The following is a 23,793-nucleotide window of genomic DNA, read 5'->3' on the forward strand; positions in this document are numbered from 1 at the left end:
TGTGAGGACCAAAGGGACTTTGAGAAGAAAATCAAGACAAAGGTTTGTGTAGTGGAGTTTGGCTGCTTGCACTAAATTCCCATTCATCCCAGAGTATAAGGCTTGTAGAAAATACATCCTGCCCTCAACGCAGCAATATGCACGATTTGCATTTCTACCACTTCGTATAGTGGTAAGACAATAACCTGCTTTCAGAGTTTACACTAGGAAAAAGCATGAAATGACCTAACAATGAACATGGATGTTTTACGGGCCAAACTATACTATCATCAATGGAGGATTTTCTTTGATACACACACACACACACACACGCACATGTTTGCAGCTTTAAAGCTATTCTAATCCTTACTTTTAGTCATTGGCTTATTAGAGCTGAAGAGACAATGTCAGGGAAGGATATCTGCTACAAAATGTTGAAATATAAAATAGTGTAGAAAGTAAGACAACTACAACCATTAGTAGATCTTCTGAGCTTCCATGTTTTTACTGTAAGTTCTTGAACTCCTTTACTAAGAGGTAAAGAAAATTATCAAGGTTAGTGAACTTTGTTGGATCAAAGCAGAAATCTCTGCCAGCTGCTGAGAAACTAACATATGTGAGGCAAGATTATGTATTGACAAAGCAGTTGGAGCATTAGTTGTCTACATTGACTAGCCTGTCTACTGATGTGGCTTCATTGGAAGAAGCTGGCAATCCACTGGTTCATGAGTTAGCTCAAATCTACATCAATCCCTGTTTAGCTTTATCTTCATTTCAAATCAGATCCTACTTCCTTTTTTATTAAAGGATAGTGGGCATAGAATGTTACATTAGTTTCAGGTGTATAACATAGAGTTTGCACAACTCTAAGCCATGTTGTGAGGACCAAGGGCACCTCACAAGCATAGCTCCAATCTGTCACCATGCAAGGCTATTACGATACCACTGATTATATTCTCTATGCTGGGCCTTTTGTCCGCATGACTTATTCATTCCATGACTGGAAGCCTGTATCTCCCACTCCCCTTCACCCACTTTGCCCACTCCCTCTCTCCCTCTCCTCTGGCAACCAACTATTTGTTCTCTATATTTATAGATCTGATGCTGCCTTTCGTGTGTCTTGTTTATTCATTTGTTTTGTCAAAGCCCACATTTTGATGCTTTATTGGGGGTGAGGGCTACAACTCAAAATTAGATCAAAGCAACCCATATTTATTGAGAGTTTAAAACCAAATGAAGTTAATAGATATGTGCTTAATAAGATAAGGCTCAAAAAAAAAAAAAAAGGCTCAAATCAGCCTATATGAAATCAGTCAGGTGCAGGAACTCCACGATAATAACAATGTTTAGAGCTCTTAGTCTAAGGTGCTATGTTAAGGACTGTTCTGAGTGATTTACATGTATTACTTCAGTTATCCATATTATAACCCTATGAGTTATATACTATCATTATTAGCAATTTACAAAAGAACCGAGTCCAGGCACAGGGAGTGGAAGAAAACTTGCTTAAAATCAACTCAGTGAGCAAGTGGCAGAGCTAAGATCTGAGCCCTGGTGGTTTATCTCCTGTCCTAATACCGCTTCTCATGTGATTTAGGATTAATGTAACAAAATGAAAAACAGACCATGGTAGACGCCATCGTAGTCTCTGACCTCTATCGTCACCAAAGGCCATCTGAGATTATTAAGCAGTCTTTGGGTTCCTTGACCTTGAATTAACCTAAGACAAGATATTTAAGGCAGAGAGAGCTTGCTGTCCTCCAACACCCATGGGTTTCTTCTTTCTTTAATAAAGGCACCTCTGAGTTTTAGCTGGACATGGGACTCCATAACAAAACATTATCAGTCTCCCTACCTGGTAATCGTAGCCACGAGACCACGTTCTGGAAAAGAGGATGAGCACAAGAGATGGGCACAGCCTCCTGATCTCGCCCTTCAGAGGGGGTCATGCCCTCGACTTCCTTCTTGCTTCCTTGCTATTTAGGATGTAGATGGGATAGTGGGCACTGGCACTGTAGTATTGGACCATGAGATGGAAACCGTGCATCAAGGACAGCAGAACTAGATAGAAGGAGCCTGAGCAGCCCAAAGCCGCCACAGGAATCCCCCACAGTTCATACTCTGGCTGCTGTATGAGAGAAAGAGAAACTTCCACTGATTTGAAGCCACTGTTATTCTGGCGTTTTTTTGCAGCCAAAACTTTCTCCTAAGGAATGCATGTAATTTCTTGTATCATTTATGTTCAGTTAGCTTACGGCGTGTAGGACTCTCACTCTATCAGGCGTGTTCTCTGTTTCCTGAGATTTTAATGATAATTCATGAGCAAGACTCTGTTGTGTTTAATGTTTGTTTTTCAGACCACTGTTCCACCGGAATAGTGTCAAAATTGGCCAACTGTTTACTACGAAACAAGCACAAGTGTTAATAGAGCTATTAAATAACCAAACTGTCGTTTAGAAACTTGAAAAATATTCTAGAAATACATGTCTACACACAGTTGAAGTGGTATCATTTAATTCATCTATCTGGTCTATGCGTTTTAGCTTTCAACATGCCCTTGGTATACATCTGCCAACACCTAAGGCAGAATTTCTACCTCAGCACTATTGACATTTTGGACCAGCTAATTCTTTGTTGTTGAGTCTGTTCCATGCATTGTAGGATGTTTGGGAGCATTGCTGGCTTCTATCAACCAGAGGCCAGTGGCTCTGTCTCCTTAGTCATGACAATGAAAAATATCACAGACCCTGCTAAATGTCCTCTGGGAGGCAAAATCACCCCCCGCCTTCCCCCCCAAGTTGAGAACCCTACATTTCATGTATCCCTGGCGGCAGCTTTTGGGAAAGCAGAGTGTGTGACTATTTAAATTCTAGCAGGGATACAGACAGGTAGACTCTTAATATACTTTTCCAGGATAGTGGTGCCCTGGTGATTACCAGGGGCAAGGAGAATGAGCTGATTCTTATTTTTTAAATTAAGAAGTTCACCAAGCTTTCAATAAGAAAATTCACAGGGTAGTAAAAAAGTCATAGACATAATTCCAAGCACATTTAACTATTAGTCCAACTTCCTCTATCCAAGGTTAAGATGAAAATAATTGTCTGTGTGAAGTAAAAAAAAAAAAAACAAAAAAAAAACCCCTCTGTGTATGAATAGAATTCTTTTATAGAAACTCTAATGATAGTAGAAAATCTGACCCTTCAGAATTGAGAGCACTGCTCTATTCAACCTCCAGTTCCTCTTAGCCTTTATATGTTGCCAGCACCATATTTTTCAGACATTTAGATATTATATACGTGTAAAAAGTGAGAATGAGTTGCAGGTATTTTCAAACATGTATGCTTTTTTAGCCCACCAGTCAAGTTCCTCTACCCTGATACCTCTCACCATATTTAGTGTTGAATCTATTTCGGTGAATGGAACTGTTCTATGTTCCATGGGATCTGCTCATTCAAAGCGAAGAGTATCTTCAAAATCTCTCTTTCATTAGAAAGAGTTGGGGAAGAAGTGTTCTCTGAAATGGTACGTCAGGCCTGTCACCTGCTCCGAGAGGGAACTCTGGGGGTGAGGAGAGGGAAAAGCTGTCACCCTGCATTTCTTTTGGATCACTACACTCATCAGGAAGGTCCCAGCACCTTTGGCACAATTACTGATTGTCAGGGTGTAGGAAGCCAATCAATTTGATGTTCATTTTCATCAACAAAGCAGAAGTAATGCCCCAAGGGTGGGATGAAAATGACATTATGTTTTAATTGAGAGCATTCTCTCTTTGCTGATTTCCAGAGTGGGTGGAATCCAAGCCGTACCTTCTTTTCTCTCTGAGTGTTACATATGCTTTTAAAAGTTTAGCTCATTGCTGCAATCCACCATTTCCACAACCCAAAACCTCCATTATTTCAATCTGAGCATTTTAGCCTTCACGGAGGTGGGGGAGGGGTGGATGGCAGGAAGGGTGAGCTATTCAGAGCAAGAGATTATTTCCAAAAATGGAAATTAAAGGCAACACACTTATCCCTTATCTAACACACCGAATAAGAATGAAGGCTGGGCATTGTCATAGCTACCTATACCCAAGAAGGTGCAAAACCAAAGACCAGTTCAGGTATCAAGGATCCTAATAGTTCAATTAAAGGCAGAACTTTAAAAATTTCTTCTATCTTTTTCCTCCCACTTAAATTCACTTTGGCATTACTTTAAGATTTTGAAAAGCCATTCAGAGACATTCGTTCTTCAATGAAATTCACTCAAATGTAAAACATCATTACTCTCTCTTTCTTACCTAGATACAAAGTCAAGTATTACCAGAGCACGCTGGGAAAGGGTTTGATTTCTTTTGTTTTGTTTTTAGTACAGTAGGGCATAGCTTCAAAGGTCTGGTTCCAGAGTGATCCAATTACTTCAATGTAAATGGGAACTGGGATCCAAAAGGTGCTGGGCACAAACCAGCCTGTTGAGTCAAAACCAAAGATGGTAGTTCTTGGATTTGCCAGAAGGGAACCCAAAGGTGGGAAAAGACTCCAGGTATCCCATCCGTTAGCCCAGTGATGTCCAAATGTCCGGTTGTGACCCACTGGCAGATCATGAAATGAACTGAGGGGGTCTCAACCAGCATAAAAAAAAAAAAAAGGTAAAATAAAATTCGATAGATTACAAAATATCAGATATGGTACATGCGTGAAGATTATTTCATTCATCTGTCTTTATCTATCAACAACCTCTCTGGATATTTTACATTGTCATTTAGTACACACAAACACACACTTATATATAAACATGACATTTACTCTGGGTTTTGGTCAAAAAGCTTGAAAGATATACCAACTCAGTACATCATTCCACTTACTTTATTATGATAAATTCTCTTAAGAGTCTGACTCTATTACAACAAATACATAAAACAACAACTATCCTTTTCCTAGTGCAGATTTACAACTCTTTCTTCCAGGAATTTCTTTAATCCCACACACCTCAGCAATTAAAAAAAAGGAGGGGAGGGGCCCAAGCTTGTTCCCACCTGCAAGAGGATAAGAAAATCACTTCTTTGCTAGCAAACAGCATATCAAAATCACTTCCTAGTTCCTCATTTGCACAAACCAAGAGTCATGTGGGAATCCAGCTGTTTGCAAAAGGATTTGAAAAGTGTTATGGGTGTAATCTGGAAGGAGTTAATATCATCATCTCTAGAATGTCAACCACACAATCTGACCTGTGAGACATCTTCTCTGCCTTCCTTCTGAGCAGAGAGGTTTTTCCAATTGATCAAAAGATTCCTTATGAATCAGTGTATATGACTCCCCATGACTCTAAGAACGTAATAGAGTCAGCAATATCATTAGCTTGAGCCAGTAATGATTTCCCAAAGGTCTAACTGCAGGTTTATCCCAGTTCCCCAATAAAACAAAAATGACTTCAATGCATTCAGTTTGCTAAGCACATGGGAACATCCTGGTTGGGTTATTTATGCATACCAAAAAACCAACCAACAAACAAAAAAAACACTTTCTCAAAATGGATGCAGTTTTCCTTAAATTAATTTCTTTTTGTTATACCTTGTTCTAATACATAGTGTGATACCCTGAAGAGTGGCCACCCTTGCTAGGGAACAATTAGTTGACTTAAGAACTTCTTTTTTTTTTTTTTTTTTTTTTTTTTTTTTTTTTTTTTTTTAGAGAGAGAGCATGAAAGGGGTGAGGGGCAGAGGGAGAAGCTGGCTCCCTGATGAGCAGAGGGCCCGATGTGGGACTCGATCCTGGGACTCCAGGATCATGACCTGAGCCGAAGGCAGCTGCTTAACCAACTGAGCCACCCAGGTGCCCCAAGAACTTCTTTTTTTTTTAACTATGAAATCTCTTAAGTGGAAACTGCTGTTTTAAATTGCAAAACCCTTTTAGAGATTTTGACCAACATGCTTTCACATGCAACAAGGGAATGAACACACACCCACCCAAGTGAAAATAGATATCGCTGGACCACTGATAAAGTTCTGTCTCTCCACCCTCCCCACTTACCCCAGCGAATACTGAAGCTTGTATCATCCCGGAGGAAACTGTAATTCACACTCCCTCTCTAGCTCAGTATTAAGTAGTCAGCCTCACAGCTTGCCAACAAGGAGTGGACTACACATTTTATCACTGAAACGTATTATCTCACACCCTATCTCAGCAAACTGCCTCTGAATGGCTTGGCTGAGAAGCGGGATGGTAAGAGATCTATAAAAGATTTAAAAATGTAGCTGCTGAGAAATATATTTGTATAATATAAGTCTTGCAAAGTCTATGAGAACCTACATTTCCTCAGATATTATGGATAACAAAATATTTTTTTAAAGGGATTTCAACATCTGAGGATTACTGGTGATAAGTGGGATGGGGCATGTAGGCCCAAAGGTTGTCTTGAACCTGAATCCATCAGTGATGGTGGCGATCCTAACTTAGTAACTAGGTTTTGGATGATTTAGTACTGGATGGTCTTTCTCAGTATGGAAGGCAAAGGAATTCCTTATTCACCACTGTTTCCATGAATGGGGCAAAGGCAAATCCCCTACTCCAAAAGATCCATAGTATGCGCTGGCAAATAAGTCTTTCTGATTGTCAGTAACGCATGTATGTAACAAATATTTAGGAATTCTGTTGTAAATAATGAATTTTATTGCCGTACACAATATAATTGGGTATAACATTTGTAAAATGCCATCATTAGTGGTTTTAGGATTGTAAATCACCTCTTCATTGCCAGAACTGGCAAAACACACATATACAATAGCCTCTAGGCACGCTTTGTAAGCATCTGTTAGAGTAATTTGCTGTTTTATTGGCGAATTCATAGTTCTCTGACATAGCTCTTTACAAATAATACTGGAGCAACTCTTGTGTGAGGCTAAAGTCACTTTTCTTATGAAAGCATTCTCTTTTCTACAATGAATTCTAAATGATGAGTTTGTCTTGTTGTTTTAAAAAATTTCTTAGCTTAAATTCCGTAACTTCTGAGCCTTTGTATTGGGTTGAATTTTGTACACTTTTCCCCATAAATATTCAGTTAAATATCTAGATAGACATGTTTAAATAACTGAAAAAGAAAATCAAAATTTTAACCAAGCACAGTTAAAATATAATCTCTTTTAAAATAACTTAACAGGAAGAAAAATTAAATGAGACAAATAAAGGGATATGCACAGATCCCATCCACTACTATAAAAATAATACTCAGCAAATTAAATCAACTTTCTTTGCCTCTCTTATCTTTATGCAGGGCCTCTCTGTTTCCATTAAGCCTTTTAGGGACTTTATTTGGGCTTTAAAGATTAAACAAGAAAGAGTCAGATTAACTTTTAAAATGGAAGTGAGATTATGCCATTTCTCTGCTCCAAACATTCCATTGGTTTCTGGCATAGCTGCCGTAAAACCCCAAGGCTCCGTTCTTCACCACAAAGCCCTACAAGCTATTCTCCTTTATTTCCCTCCGGCCTCCCCGCTATTCTGGCCATCACTTCTTCAGCCAAACACCTCGGGCCTTGTAGTTACTCCTCCCTTTGCCCAGAACGCTCTACCCCACATGGTGTATGGTGGGGCAAGACTGGCTCCAGATATCTACTCGATACCTTTTCTCTCTCTTAGCTTTCTCCACCACCTTACCTCAGTCACCCTCTACCCCCAGTCCCCACTTGCTTAGTTTTTGCCCATGATGTAATTAGATATTACATATAAATATATATAACATGTTTTTAGGATGTTATTATATATGTGTGTACATATCACATACAGTCTGTATAATTAGCTGTTTATTGTCTGCCTCTCTCCCTCCAGTGTAAACCCCGTAAGGACAGAGACTTCATTTTGTTCACTGCTACCTGGTGTATAATAGCCGCTCAGTAAGTATTTGTGGGATGAATGAATGAATGTTCTTTTCATCCCAGTGGTAAATACACCTCATCACGGCTTCTCACACTGTTCATCAGATATTTAATGATGCTGAGATCCTTTTATTTTTATTTTTATTACTGTTATTTTATTTTTTTTTAAAGTAGGCTCCATGCAGGGGACTGAACTCATGACCCTGAGATCAAGACCTAAGCCGAGATCAAGAGTCAGATGCTTAACTGACTGAGCCCTCGGATGCCCCCAACTCAGATCCTTTTATACTTAATCCTCATAACATCTCAGCGTCCCCCAACCCTGAAGGAGTAGAATGCAAACCATCGAAGGGGAGAGTCAGTGAACCTGTCTGTAGTCACTGAGAGCATCCCTGTAACTGACCTCTTCTTTTAGGAAACTAAAAAGATGCAACAAAAATGTGAATGCTCATTTTTTTTTTATATAGAACTACTGAAAATATCCTCCAGAGCAGCTATCACTTTATTAATTATACCAGAATGAATGACATTCATAAGACCAGTGGTGCAATGCAATCGTACAGCGGAGTGTTCCCTGAAACACTATTTCCACGACCAAGTTAAATAAGATGGTGTTCAGTGCTTCTCTAACAGCGGGTCCCCTAATGTAAATTTAATTCATTGATCTCCCTTGTAAGGTTCAAAATAAGGAACCATTCTGAAGCTTCAACCTTTCCCCAAGTGAGCTGAGTAAGGACCCAAACTGAAATATGTATTTAAATGAGTATGGTCCTATTTGTATTTCCCACGAGGGTTTCACAGCTCTTTGTTGGTAACTTGCAGGATATTTAACAGAAAATTTTGGGAAATGAATCTGCCAACATTTGTTCATGGTAACACAAGATGTTTAGGAGCCCTGGACAAAGACCCATCTTGCGTGACCATAATAATTATTATTATGTAACTTAAAGCATGGTGAACCGTATCTCTGCTCCTTAACACCTTACTCCCTCTAATAAATTAGTTTTCTTTCTTTATGAAAGTGTTCCATAGTCATGATAGAAAACGAGAAGAACAGAGACAAATGGGGGGGAAAAAAAAGAAAGAAAGAAACACAATCACAGATCCATCACCACTCAAAGACAACTGCTATGAACATTTTGGTGAACTTTCATTTTTATTCCTTTTTCATGTCCAAATGCCTTTTAAAAAAAAACATTAATTACTATGAAAGGCATGTAATTCAAGGCAAGTCTTAGTATGACACCAGTGATGATATTTTTAAAATACCACATTTTCGAGTGATAAAAGTAACAGTTGGGAGATAGACCGGAGTGCTTTAAAAATTAACATTTTTCATAAAAATGAAAACCAATTTGGCCAAAAATAGTGTCAAAAATAACTTTCACATACCGAAAGCATGCCTACATGTTAAAAGCATTTGCAAAAGTACACATTTTTTTTTTTTTCCTGAGTAAAATTTTCCCCTGCTTTCCTTTTGGCAAGTACCTACACAGTACTTACAAAATTAGTGAGCAAGAAAATAATTGGTATGAGTCATTTTGTCTGAAAGACAAAATAGTTACCTAAAATCCATACAACCAATTAATTCTTGCTGCCACACTCTAGCAAAGACTGACAGCCAGAGTTTGGACCTAATCTTTTTTTGTAACTAGTTTTCCCTTTGGGCTATCTGACTCCCTAATTACTCTGTTTCCCCAGCCTTTTTCTCATCTCTGTAATACAGCTGATTTCCCAGATAACCTCACCAATGCCTTTCCAGGGACCCACCCATTCATGAATCTTTCAATCAAATGTCCCTGAGCCTAATTCCATTCAAGTTAAAAGAGAAGCAACTGATTGAGTGACTCATTCCTGGATACTTAAGGCAGAAACTAGATTATACAGATGGATGAGTCATTTTGACTGGGAAGCCTGGATGGGAAAAAGTACCCGAGGGTGCGTGTAACAGAAGATGGGGAAATCGTGAAGGTAGTAGGTGCCAATGAACACAAGGCATGAAAACAGTATGCCTTAGTCTGAGGTACTTTGGTATCTTAAGATGGGCTCTTCTTTCCAAACACCTCTTACAAGGTTTTTTTCCCTGACATTTTCATCCCGTGTAGCTGAAAATATTTCCATTCACGTTTGTTGCTTTTAGCTAAGTCTACCATTTTTTCTGGGCTCACATTTAAATTGTGGTTCTGTGGAAGTTGATCTCCTTGTTCAACGCTCCAGCCATAGCCTCATGACAGAAACTTCCAGAAAGATCTGGTGTCAAGCATTCAGCACCAGAATATACAAGGTAATTTCTCCTTTGTTCAAAATGAAGGGAGCTTATTGGTGTTTTCTGATTATAAAAATTAATATATGCTTATTGTGAAATGGAGGTCCATAAAATACAAGTAAAAAGCACTTGAAATCCCAAGTAAATGGAGACAGCAGTTAATATTTCTACATCTATCCTTTCTGATTTTTTTCCTGTATGCACACATATTTATAAACAATGGGATCATACCATTCCAGGGGATTCATAACCTGCTTTATACTCCCATGAATGTACGAAACAGTTACTTAACTGGCTTCCAGCTGGGGCTGCTCACTGAAGGAAGATGGCTAAGAATCACTGCTTTGTCTATATTTTAAGTAGTTCACTTAATTTACAGATTATGCATTAAGGCTCCTAGTCATCGTATGTATAAATGACAGAGTCTAAGAAAGAAAAGTGATTTGAACACACACTTACTTTTTTTTTAATTTTGAGAAGCTATAAAGGTAATGCAAATTAATGGTAGGAAAAATAGAACAAAGGATACAAACTGAAAAATAAAAAATAACTATTCCTTACTATCCCTCTCCTCCCAGTCCAAGTCCTTTTCACTCTTCGGTGGTAATAACTGTTAACAGTTTATCTGTTAAGAAATTATCTATGCACATGCAAGCATATTATGTGCACATAAAGGCATCGCCTTTTCTTTTTTTAACACAAATGGGATCGTGTTACATATGCTGTCTGTAGCCAGTTTTTTCTGTGTTTGTTTTGTAAATCTAACATTATCTCTTGGACATCTTTTTAAATAAAATCCTACAGATTTCCTTCATCCTTTTTTAATGGCTGTGGAGTTTTCCATGCAATGTCCCATGGCTCATTTCATCCACTCCCTACCTGTGGACATTGAATTTGTTGCAAATCTCTATGCAGCAAAGCACATCTCTGTCCATATACCTTACGTCCTTGTCCATATACTTTAGTGTTACTTGTTCAAGTCTATTTGTAGATTAAATTCCTAGAATGGGACATCAGGTTCGAAGCTCACAAAATAACACGGAGCATTGTATTTCTCCGTAACTTAGAGAACTCATTTCTTATTCACATGTTTAATAGAGTATTTAGTGGAAGTCTTGCCACAAGTAAGCCCCACAATGGCTCACAACAGAAAAAGGGGACAGAAAAGATTGAGATGAGATAGAATGCAGAGGCACTGAGAGCACAGGTAGCTGAGGGCAAGAATGGCTATGCATGTGAATTCATTTCCAGCTCTAGTAGGGCCAATTCTGTTGTCTCTTGAAGAGGCAAGGGGAGAGGTGTAAGATGAGGGAGCTGTGTAGCTTTAGAGCTGTAGAAAACGGCTTTTCTTTCATGCATAAGAAGCGACTGAGGAAGTGTCAGAAGATTTGTGGAACATGTTTCCCAAACAAGAGGAAAAGTCATGTATAATTTTTTAATGATTTGAAAGGGGAAAAAATGAAGATGCTTTCATTTCCGGGAAGATTTAGGCCTGAATTCAAATCTCTCTCACACGAAGTTTCTCTTTAGTATTTTTTTTTTTCAAGATTTTACTCATTTATTTGAGAGAGAGAGTATGTGTGTGCATGACTGGGGGGGGGCGGGGGAAGGAGCAGAAGGAGAAGGAGAAGACTCCCCACTGAGTGGAGAGCCCGACACGGGGCTCATCCCAGGATTCTGGGATCATGACCTGAGCCGAAGGCAGTTGCCTAACCGACTGAGCCACCCAGGCGCTCCCTCTTCTATATTTATGAGATACGCCTATGTGAACTTTTGCCTTATTTGGATCAAAATATAACACTGTCCTTTAATAAAATAATTCTTTAATAAAATAATTTACATTAAAAGAGAATCTCGTTTGATAAAGCAGTTGGCTCATGGGGATGGGAAAAAATCCTGTATGATATCATTCCAAGCTTTTTAGTATGAGATTAATGACCTAGGGGATTTTGTGCCTGGGAAGTTTATTATTACATGTGAAAATCTGTGTAATAATAACAGTAATTCAGCTACCGGCCTTTCACATCAAACCATCGAAACTTTTCTTGTACTTCCATTTTCTACTCTTTGCCTTTGGAAGTGCTGCCCTAGAGTTTCTTTGGTGGTTGGCAGTTAGATCTATATCTAAGGTGAAAAAAAAAATGAACACAACATCCCAGCAATCTTTGTTTTGTCCAGCTAAACCATTTAATTCTAAAGAAGAGAGTTACATCATGGTGGTGGGCTACTCCCATCAGATTGAGAGACCATCTATATTTGGAAAGGGTTTTACTGACATCTTATATTTATAAAGGGATCCATTTTTATCTGTAGTCAAAAACAGATCTGTGTTATAATCAAAGCCTTATCAGATCCCTCGTTAGAACGTTTAACACTAGTGCTTACAAACAACATGGTTTTCAACAATATGTTTTTGTCCCAAGATTTGATGAGCAACTCTATTAGGTGCTAGCTTCTTGGAGATAGAATGATCAATAAGACTGTTTATGCCCACCAAAGAGCTTCCAGTTAATCAAGAAGGTGATGAATAAACAGAGAATTCTGAATATCCAAGGACCTCAAAGAAAGTGGTGGCTAACCCAGTTTTGGAGTGGCAAGGAACGATTTCCAAAAGAAAACACAGACTGTTCAAAACAAAACAAAACAAAACAAAAACCAAACAACAACAACAACATCCCAAACCAATCAGGTAGTGTATAAGAGAGTGCATGTGCAAAGTTTAGACTTTATCCAGAGGGCAATGGGAAGCCAGCAGGGCCAAGAGTGATATGATGAGCTCGGCCTTCTAGGAAGGCTATGACTGCAGGATGAAGAGAAGGGCCTGGTGGGGGTGACCTTGGACCTGGACAGACCTGCCAGGGGCTGTTGTTTAATCCAGGGGACCAACGATGGAGGCTTCTGGCAGTTGGGACTGAAGGAAAAGAATCCATTTAGGGGAGAGCTGGGGAGGGGGTGGAGAATCAACACAGGAGGAAAGGTAACTGAGCAGAAGTGGAGGGGGAGGAAGAGGGAATCATGAAAGACAGGCAGTGAATGCGTCACCCTCACTGTTCTTCAGTGGTCACCTGGCCTTTACTCCTTTATTTCCTGCCTTCCCACTGCCAGCATCTGTGTATTGGTCCCAAGGGCTTTCTCTGGCCACTGAAGCCTGCTTTGCCCACCCATGCAGGAGACCAGAGTTTTGGGGAATTGACTCTTGCAGGTTTAACGGATCGATGGCTGACCGCATAAACGTCCCAGTTCTCAGACCTCTCAGGTAGGAAAATCTGAGGTGTGCACCTCCACTGCCTCCCAGAACTCCCTAGTGAAATTCACCCCCAGCTGCTTGCAGCAAGTGACCTGTTTGAGGACATTCCCTTTACTGGCTGCCTTCTTGTCCTTGCTTGCTTTCCCATTCGTCTCCCAGTGTTTCCGGGGTCACTTCCTAAAAAAATATATGCACTCAAATCTTTGTCTCAGGATTTGCGTCTAAGGAAACCCAAACAAATCATGTCCAACCTTAAGGTTTGTGTCAGGTGGGGGATGATGATGATGCTATCCACTAAGACAGAAAACAGGAGAAGAGGAGAGGGAGAGGGGCTTTAATCAAATAATCTATCGATTAACTGATTAATTAGTTCTGGAAGGGACAGGGGATGGTGGGGGAAATATTATGCTTAGTTTGGGACCCGCTGAATTGGAAGAGCTTGAGGGACTTCTGCATGGGATATCTCCATAGAACTCCAGCAGATGGTACAGGGAACCAAATATCATTAAGCAAATTCAAAGACTGCCCATACTTTTGTGCTTCTAGTTCACTTTTCTTTTCTGGATGATACACTGAGAACAGAATTGATAAGTACACCGAAAAGGAAAGATGCTGCATGAGGGAGAGCAGCCAAAAAATGAAGCCCCTGACTGTCCTGCCTATAACATCATCAAGAAAGGGCTGTGGCATGATATGGGGCTCTTTCTTACCACGGGAAAAACACTCATTTGGCCTACAGATGGGAATCCAGAATGAGTTTGTTTAAATGAAAATAGATAGTCTAGTTTGTAGTGACTTTTCTTTTTTTCTACCCTGGTTACCGGAGGGCAGTTGCTGCCCTGAAAGGGAATAAACACAAAGAAGACATTGCATGAAATGAGAATATGTATTTTTGATAGCAAAGGAATGGAAGAACATATTGTATATACAGAAAAGGCCTTGTAGATTGAATTAGCCAGTCCCAAACTGAAGCCAGAGGTTACCACATTCCAATTTTCAAACAAATACTCTTCATCATCCCTTACCCGTACTTGAGAATTTGGCCTTTTATTCATTCTCAAGGCACCTCAATAGTCTTTGCGAAAGTGAAATCATGACCATAGCCTCACTGAGGCCTTGTAAATGGTACGCAGAGAATTTTATGTGAGCACGTACACATTCGCTGTGCTCACAGGAAGGCACCAGGACGGGGCCAAAGAGGACCCAGCCCCCCAGGCTTTTGGATGTTACATTCCCTACAAAGAACAAACATGAAAGTGTTGGTGATTATCTCCAGTACCAAGCGATTCAACCCTGTGCCATCTGGGCAGAGATAAAGAGGCTTAGCCAAACAACCACAGTTGGGTTTCTTTGTCCCGCCCTCCCCCAGCCGCCTTCGTGGCTCTTTTAGAGAGCTCAAGGGAGGCATCCCAACTGGACACAAGATCCCCCTTGGCAAAGCTTACCACCCTTAAAGAAGGTGTGTCTGCACTTCAGCGTGTGAACCCCCCGGCTCTGGGTCTGCAGAGAACTCCGGTCGTGACAGTTTGGAGCAGGGCTAACTTGGACACCAAGTTGACCGCGCCTGATACAAGCACTTTCTCTACAAGGAGTTTTGAACGGAGTCAACAGCTCTCTTCTGGAACTCGCCCGTGCTCTAAGACCGAAGTGGGCTGGCGAGGGACAGATGGGGCCAGTTGTGAGCACATCTTTCTGAGCCTCAAATAACATCATCTGGATCAGGAAGATCCAGCACAATGAAAACGTGCCCCCTCTGGCAAACAGTTGGACAGACTACAGCTCATCTACGGCAAGGACATCAAAGAAACGCTATCAGCGGTACAGAATAGCTTTCCAATCTGAAACACAACAGGAGTCAGGTCTATTGGCCTACATGTCACTGGGTGCGGGGCAATAAGTTCGTGCTACAAATGGAAATGTTCCTGCAGACTAAAAGGTGGGTAATTGAAAGACTGCTGTCCTTGTATCACTGTCGTCGTCTCTGAAGTGGACTTGCACTGAGATTCACGGCTTGGAGGTGACTGCTTGGCATCTAGATCTCCCTATTTGTGAATAAGCCAATTAGCCCTAAGGAACGCAGAAACACTGTCATGGTGCACGGCTTGGTGAATTTTCACAAAATTACATATGCATGCCATCAGCAGCAAGACAGAGAAGCAGATCTCTCTGTCTGCTTCCTAGAAACCCTTCTTAAACCCCTTCCCACCCACTACCACCCCGGTGCTAAATTACTTCTGGTGACTGTCCTTTCCCAACTCTTAGTGGGGGTGGTGGAATTTCAGGAGTACAGACTCTGTTTCCCCCCAGTTCCAGCATTCTAGTTTGGGCCCTACAAAAAAAAAATAAAGGCCCCTGGGCTGAAGTTCCAAATGGCAGAGTTTTTGAAAAAGAGAGGATATGGAAGAAGTCTTAGAAGCCTTCTATTTTCTTCCTACTGGAAACTGGCCTAGAATTACACCTGGGTTCTCCTGATTCCCAGTCTAGAACTTTTTCTTCTGCACTGCTGACCAGATCCCCACTACCTTCAGCGTTCCACGTTTTATCTCATCAGAGGTTTTTAGGGTTTCCTGAAATGACGTCTATGGCTCAGACAATCTATTAAAAATTACTGAGGGGTGCCTGGGTGGCTCAGTGGGTTAAAGCCTCTGCCTTCGGCTCAGGTCATGGTCCCGGGGTCCTGGGATCAAGCCCTGAATCCAGCTTTCTGCTCAGCAGGGACCCTGCTTCCTCCTCTCTCTCTGCCTGCCTCTCTGCCTACTTGAGATCTCTGTCTGTCAAATAAATAAATAAAATCTTCAAAAAAATTACTGAAAATAAACACAAACTCTTTCTTTAATTGTCTCAACTGAAAGAAACATTTTAAGAGATGATGACTATCTGATATCTAAGTATTAAAGGAAGAAAGAAAAGAAAGGAATGGAAGAGAAGAGGACAAAATTAGAATTACATGAATAAACAGTATATTCTTATCTTGTAACTTCTTTGAAATATCTTACTAAGAGGACTACTTTTTATTCCTGGCTAAAAGAGGGCAATCCGTTAGGGAGACTTTAAATGCCAAGTGTGGGTATGTGGGAGCAAACACTGCAGAGACACGTTCCCTTGGCTCACTGCCAGTGACACCACACCTGACTTAGTGGGCGGCGATGACGGGGCAGAAAGAGAATGTATTGTGCAGTTCTGGGTTTGAATTCCAGTGCTGCCTGTCTCTCACCAATGGCATGACTTTGTACAAGCTATTAACTCTCTCTGCAAAAGGTACAAACTTCCGATGACAAGACAAATAAGTCACAGGGATGTAACATATGGCATGGTGACTATAGTTAATGATATGCTAATTTTTAAGTTGCTGTGAGAGTAGATCTTAAAAAGTTCTCATTGTGAAAAAAAAAAACTTGTAACTATGTATGGTGATGGGTATTACCTAAACTTAGTGTGGTAATCACTTTACAATACATATATACCAAATTGTATGTTATTGTTATGTTGTATACCTTTAATGGAATCTTACATGTCAATCATATCTCAATAAAACGGGGGGAAATTATTAAATCTCTCTGAACCTCATTTGTAAAGGAAGCATAGTTCCCGTGTCTCAACGAGTTGTTTTCAGAATTAAATGGGATGACATAGGTCCTGTGCCCTAATAACTACATCTGACCCTTCAAACAACATGGGGGTGGTTAGGGGTGTCGACCCTATGCAGTTGAAAATCTGCATATAACTTCTGACTCCCCCAAAACTGAACTACTAATATCGCACTGTGGACTTGTAGCCTCACCAATAATGTAAAGAGTCAATCAGCACATAGTTTGTATGTCATATGTATTGTATTTTTTTTTAAGATTTTATTTTTTTATTTGACAGATAGAGATTGAGAGCACAAGCAGGGAGAGCAGGCAGCAGGAGAGGGAAAAGCAGGATCCCCTCTGAGCAGGGAGCCCAGTGCGGGACTGGATCCCAGGACCCGAGGATCATGACCTAAGCCGAGAGCAGACGGTTAAGTGACTGAGCCACCCAGGTGCCCCTGTATACTGTATTCTTACAATAGTCAGCTAGAGAAAAGAAAATGTTACTGAGAAAATCAGAAGGAAGAGGAAATACATTTCAAGTACAGTGCTGTACTTATTGGGGAAAAAAAAAAAGCTGCATGTAAGTGGACTCTATTAGCTTCCTGCCCCATACACAAGGAATTTGTGGAATCAAAAAGGAGCTTAAGCTACAACACTGTGGACACCAACAACACTCAATGTTCTATTGCTTATTTGTGACTTATTCGGAATTTAAAAAGAATGTGCTGTATTTGAAAAAGGATTAAAGAAAACACTTGGCTATAATCCAGGACAGCTCTGTCTGTCTGTCTCTCTAAGCTGGTAAGGGTTAAACATAAAGGAAGGTGACTGGCATACCTTCCTAGCCAGCAGTCTGAAAGAGGTCATCCCTATCCGGCTAGTAGCAGGGTTGGCTGACGGTCGGCTCCAGGGGCGGGGGCGGGGCTGCAGGGGCCACTTAGCACCAGACATGCTTTATCTAGATCTCAGCCAAGTATATGAGATGGGACCCCTTGTATCAGATTGATGGGCAGAACAGAGGGAGGAAAATAAATTGAGAACTGGCCTGGTGACAAGGCCGGCCACTCCAAACCAGTCTTTCTAACTTAACAGCAGATCCTGATGGACAGAGCAAGTTCTAGAAGGGACTCGACCTTCCCCACGTTCTTCACATCTTGTTTCCTTGTTCTAAACCACAACGACAACAAAAGGCGCCGTTTTCTTTTTCAGGGGTGCTGGCAAATAATGAGGGTGGGGGTGCGCACATGTGATTGTTGGTACGTTTTGCATTGTGAAGCTCTAAGCTCCCTCTGAAATATCCAACAGAAGCATGCGTGGCTCCAAACTCTGAGAGAGAATTCCACAGAGACCCACATTTCTCTTCACACCCGCTCTGCTTGTGTTTTTGTTTTTTGGCTTAATACAGAGCAAACATACTGTGCCTTCAAAATCATAATAAAACAGAATGGAAGCTCCGCATTGTCTGAAAGGGGTACTGAGACAGAAGTTCTCCTCTCCAGAGCCTTTGCTTCCGGAAGGACGCCTGGCTAATGGTGAATGGCCGCAGGTTGTACGGTCCTACGTCCACTCCTCATCCAGAGCAGCCCGTGGCACCCTGAGAAACATCTGACCCCACGCTCTTTCCTCTCTGAATGCAAATCTTCTACAAAGTGAGACCACTACAGATTAGACAAAGAACCTTAGATTATACACGGCCTGTAATTGCCATCATTTCATTTCTTCTGTAAAAGGAAAGCGAAAGCACTTTCATTTCTTCAGTAAAATCACCATCAGCAGCACCGCCATCCAGGGTATGCCCCGTTATCTATTCATGGCTTCCAGATTATCTGGTCTCCCCATCCCTCCAGCAGAAGGGGACAGCAGCTTTGAACTCATCATTTTATTAAGGATCCCTGGTATCACCTCTGTCCAAGACATTCACAGCAAGTAAAAATGTTAGATCTTGGCACGTGAACATTCTCTGGTTCTCAGGAAAGTCAGTCTAGAAATAGTGGCAGCAAGGAAGGCCAGGACACCGTGAAGCTCTGTGTTTATTCTGTTTCTCTGGGACGGTGGCAGCTGTGTGTCTCAGATACCATCTGCCGAAGGCAAATGCCTAGTTAACTGTGCTATTCTCGATTTCTTCACAGTACACAGTCCTACCCACCTCTCCCCACTTTGCTATCCCCCATACCGCTTGCTTCATTCTCCACAGGCCTGAGACACAATCGCAAAGTGCTGGAGGGATCCCTCTGGTCTGGAGCCGTGGGGCCCTCCACGGTGCCCTCACGTGGAGCACCTCCTCTGCCCCACGGTCCGACTCCACAGGTGTTTAGAAGAGAGTCTCATTTCCATTGATAGAGGATCTATAAACACATACCAATATATACTGCTAATTAATGCTACGAGTCTTCAGCATTTGCAAGGGACTTCTTAGATTGGAACCAGGCATGTTAAACTTCATTAATTATGGTCTCTCCTAATTGGGAATTTGAGACGATTCTTTGGGCTTATATTTGCCTTTGCGTTAGCTCTTCAAAGAAGAAGTTTGCTAAGTAAATAAAGAACAAATAATATTTTAAAGGTAATGTTTAAACTACTGGAGAGAAGATTCCTAAGGACACTCAGGTGTTTATTTACACACTAACAACATGTTATTTTCTGCCTAGTCACTACCTGTCTCCTTCCTGGCTTCCCTGTTGCTACACAGGCACTATTCCTCCCTAACTGAACGTGCTTCTTGCAAAGCTAACCAGTCTCTCAAACCAGCGAACTCCTACCCACCTCTTCCTTTTCTCTTTAACGCATGCCCTTGTGAATAACACCACCTTAGCATGAGAACATCCCCACCGGACTCTTCTTGCTGGCCACATCTCCACTGATTTAGCGATCTGCTGCCCACTAAGTCTTCCGGAATTTTCTATAAGAATCCGTGACTCTTATACCTTCAAACCTTAAGATCCTCAACTGTAGCTTTAATTTCTTTATTTCCAGCATGGCATTTAGCAGAGTCCTGGAATAACTGTAGGTCCGCAGTCTCTATCTGAGACCCCTGGGCTCTGACGTATTTGGGGATTCATTCTTTTCCTTATTTTAGAACGCTGATACGGTACCCAAGACATATTTTACGTAACACTCCAGTGGGCCTTCATAATCAAGCACGTTGATATTTCTGTAACAAAATGGATGCATTCCACCGTTGGCGGTAGATATGGGCTATAAACAGTCTCCCATTAGGTTTTGCCACCAAGTCACTTATTTAAAAAATTGTGGTTGGAAGAGCTTTTTGGATTTCAGAGTTGTGGGTAAGGGACTGGGGAGCTGCAGTAGCAATGTACTGGCTACTTGTGCTATCCAGACTTGAAAGAGATGTTTTCTTGAAAAGTCTCCCTACCAAGGTCTTTTGTTAATTCAGATTGGTCTTCTCCACAACTAGCCCAAATTATTGAGGCTTTTCCTTACAAAACATGTGTTCAGATTATGAGAGCTTTGAGATTACATGGTTGTCCTTGTCCTTTTTAATTGTTCTAATTTTGGTTCCATTTCTTTTTTTTTTTTTTTTTAAAGATTTTATTTATTTATTTGTCAGAGAGAGGGAGAGAGAGAGAGAGCGAGCACAGGCAGAGGCAGAGGGAGAAGCAGGCTCCCCGCCAAGCAAGGAGCCCGATGCGGGACTCGATCCCAGGATGCTGGGATCATGACCTGAGCCGAAGGCAGTTGCCCAACCAACTGAGCCACCCAGGCGTCCCTTGGTTCCATTTCTAAAGCATTTTCACCTTGTTTGTTTTTTAAAAAATCCCTTTTTAGTTGTCAGTTTTAGCAAAATATGAATATAGTCATTTTGCTTGTCCTCTGCCTGAAGGCTTTTTGAAGTACAGAGTGATTATCTCTCAGAAAGGTAGATTTACATTTCGAAAATCCCAGTTACGCTAACTTCCCACCCAAAATAAAAGTTAGCTTTTTAAGTATGAATTTATCTAATCTGTAATACATCTGTCCAGCAACCCCCAGAAACCTCCTCTAGACGCAGTTAAACACACACTGATACCGCTCTTTGAGGTCGGCTTGTAACTTGACCAATAAACCCTTCTTAAAATACAGCCAATCCAAACATTAAGGCAGCAATGAGGGCTTGCATATACATCACGGGATGCTGGTTGTATGGGTCACAGCACTCTGACAGGCAGTTCCTAGGCAGATATTTTGACATTAGAAAGTCACAATCCATCACCTTAACAGTAGGGTGATAATTTGGGGATCAGGGAGATGGCTATTCAAAATGACACTGTGGGAAGTAAACAGTAGTTCAAAGAGCCCCTGTTTGAGAATGAAGACATCAACTAAGCAAAATTTCTTTCCACCTCTAGAACCAGATATTATGTAACGTGTTTTTGTGTAAGCATGTTCTTTATGGTGTTTGAATAGAAAAGTCCTGCAAAGCTAAAAAGCGCGTAGGTATCCGGACTCTTTGGGGATGAGAAGAAATGGATCTGTCATGACAAGACTAAAGGGTGACAAAGAGTTGCCTTTCGCCCCACTGTTTGTCACAAACCATTTCCAGTGACCTGTGATACCCCCAAGCCAATATTTCATAAGATGCTACTTGGCCCTTTCCGAATTGCAAAATACTCAGATCTCCAGCCATCTGTGACACCAGGCTCCTTGGGTGTGTGGAGGACACTAGGACTTTATTCTCGCAGGGGTTCCTGGCCAACAGCCCTGCTGTGAGCTTCTCCTGAGCTCGTAGCCTTGGTCTCCCACACTCTCCTGGACAAGTGAGTGGGTGGAGAGGCCACGGAGAGCTTCTGACATTCTCTCACGCTGGAACCACGGTTACAACAGCAGGAAGCTTCCTGGCTGCTGTACCGGGGTTGGCATGGGGGTGGGGGGGACACTGGTGAGGATTATGGGATGCAGTGCAGTGGTTCTCAAATGCTCTCATCTCATAATAACTCTGAGAACACACGCACAGCCCTGAGGGTTGGCCGTGCTGCTGATAAGGGGACAGCAAACACATCTTGCCCTCTACCCTGGAAAGGAGAAATGAAAAAGGAAGAGAAGATAATAAATTAATTATGTATTGATGCTGAGATTGCAAAAAGGCGCATTAGATGGATATATGCAGATAGTCTGATTAAGAAGAGAGGTGGAATCCGGGGGGCAAGATTATCTTAATGAGCTGTGCTGCTTCCGTGGAAACCAAAGTGGTCTTTGTGGCCACCCACACCCCACCAGGGTCACGACCTTCCCTGCTGGCGATTAGTTCTTGCCACTGCCCTCCTGTATCTTCCTGGCTGCCTGCCTGAAATACTAAAAGCATGTAAAGCAAATTATTTTCAGGTTATACTTCGCTATTTCAAAGAAAAGGAAATTTGCTACATGAATGAAACATCAGCAGGTAAAGAACAGTAAGTTCCTAAAAGGAAAAAGAAGCACTTTATTACGGCCTACACTTTATTTTAATAAACTTTTGCAGCTGTTTAAATTGAGTTTCTCCTTTTTAAAAACCTAGCTTCATATGAATAACGTCCACATCTAGGCTGAAAGTAGCTGCAGATTTACACATTTTGGAAAAGTCATTTTAAGCAACCAACAGCAGAAGCAAAGTCAATAATGTTTCCATACCTGGCGTTGATATTCTTCCGTGAAGCACAGATTCACTGGGTAGCAGGTCTTTTGAATTGGATGTGAATGGTGATTGTCTAAAGGTATCTTCTGAAAAGAAAGGGCTGGGGTGGGGGAGGGGGTGAAGTTTAGTAAATTAAAGTTATTTACATTACCCAGAGCATCTGGCCCCAAGTGCATTAAATCTACCCAAGTAGGCTAGATTTAATGCACACACACACATATACATATATTTACACACACACAAATACACACGAATGCACGATAAGGTATTTTTTTAATGATGTTAAGAGAATATAAGAAGATTGTGCTTAAAATGGAGAAAGAGAAAATCTATGACATCAGACGAGCGCCATCTGTATATTCTGCTGGTTGGTTTTATATTTAAGGTGACTATATGAAACATCGTCTTTGAAACACTGTTAAACCCACAGTCAGGACAGCTGAGCCCTGAGTTTTACTCTCGCTCTGTGTGTCCTGCCAGTGTGTGGCGCCCAAATGAAGACCAACGGCCCGACTCAGAATCAGAAAGGCCTACTTGAGGTTCTTCCCAGAGGGGCGAGAGATCTGCCCTGGCTCACCCACTTTCTGTCACCCGAGCCCTCAGGGCCAATAGCACGCATCAGGACAGCAGGGAGGCCAGAGTCAAGGGGCCATTGCACTTAAGGAGACAACTCACTGGTCCCCACAGAAGCTGAGACTGCGTCCTGAAATGTCTCGGTTTGGAAGGCGCTAAGCCGGTTAACAGGGGAGGCCTTCATTTCCCACGAAACTGAGGCTCCTACTTGAGTGACTCTAAGTTCCCTGAGGGACTCAGCTAGAACTAGAATCAGGATGTCAAGACACCCAGCCAGGGTCTTGCTCTACAACCACCGCGACTGCAAACACAAAGGCTCTGGATGCTTTCAACCAGAGGATCTTAACCCAATGGCAGCATCCACCATCCATGCCTCTAAAGTAAACTGTACATAAGTATTGTGATCATATGTGAGAAGACCCCCGTTATCAGTGAGGTCCGACCTGGAGAACAGAAAGCCCAATTTATTTACAACAGAGGAAATTTAGCGGAGGGAACTGGTTCACAGGTGGTGGAAGGTCCACAGGGAGCAGTTACGAAGCCCAGAGCCACGAAGAACAGGAGCCAACCACCACATTGACGCTGGGGGGACAAGAGGCGGCGGTAAATGGAGACGGAGGGCTGGGGACACCTGCGGGAGGCGGAGCCACAGAGGAGAGAGACGCAGCTGCTGCAGGAGACAGACGGAAAGGGAGTGGT

At 41.7% G+C, this 23,793-nt stretch overlaps 1 protein-coding gene across 1 annotated transcript in view; it reads right to left on the reverse strand.

Moving 5' to 3' along the window:
- ZNF827 (zinc finger protein 827) overlaps positions 1-23,793 on the reverse strand; it is a gene marked incomplete at its 5' end in the record, with an annotated part of 134,412 nt that overhangs the window by 32,728 nt on the left and 77,891 nt on the right. Inside the window, one exon of the mRNA XM_080796313.1 lies at positions 22,518-22,621. Coding sequence (XP_080652439.1) covers positions 22,518-22,621 — 104 coding nt within the window. The remainder of the gene's footprint in view (positions 1-22,517; positions 22,622-23,793) is intronic.

The sequence above is a fragment of the Martes martes genome (assembly GCF_963455335.1).
Source record: "Martes martes genome assembly, chromosome: 2".
NCBI classification, from domain to species: domain Eukaryota; kingdom Metazoa; phylum Chordata; class Mammalia; order Carnivora; family Mustelidae; genus Martes; species Martes martes.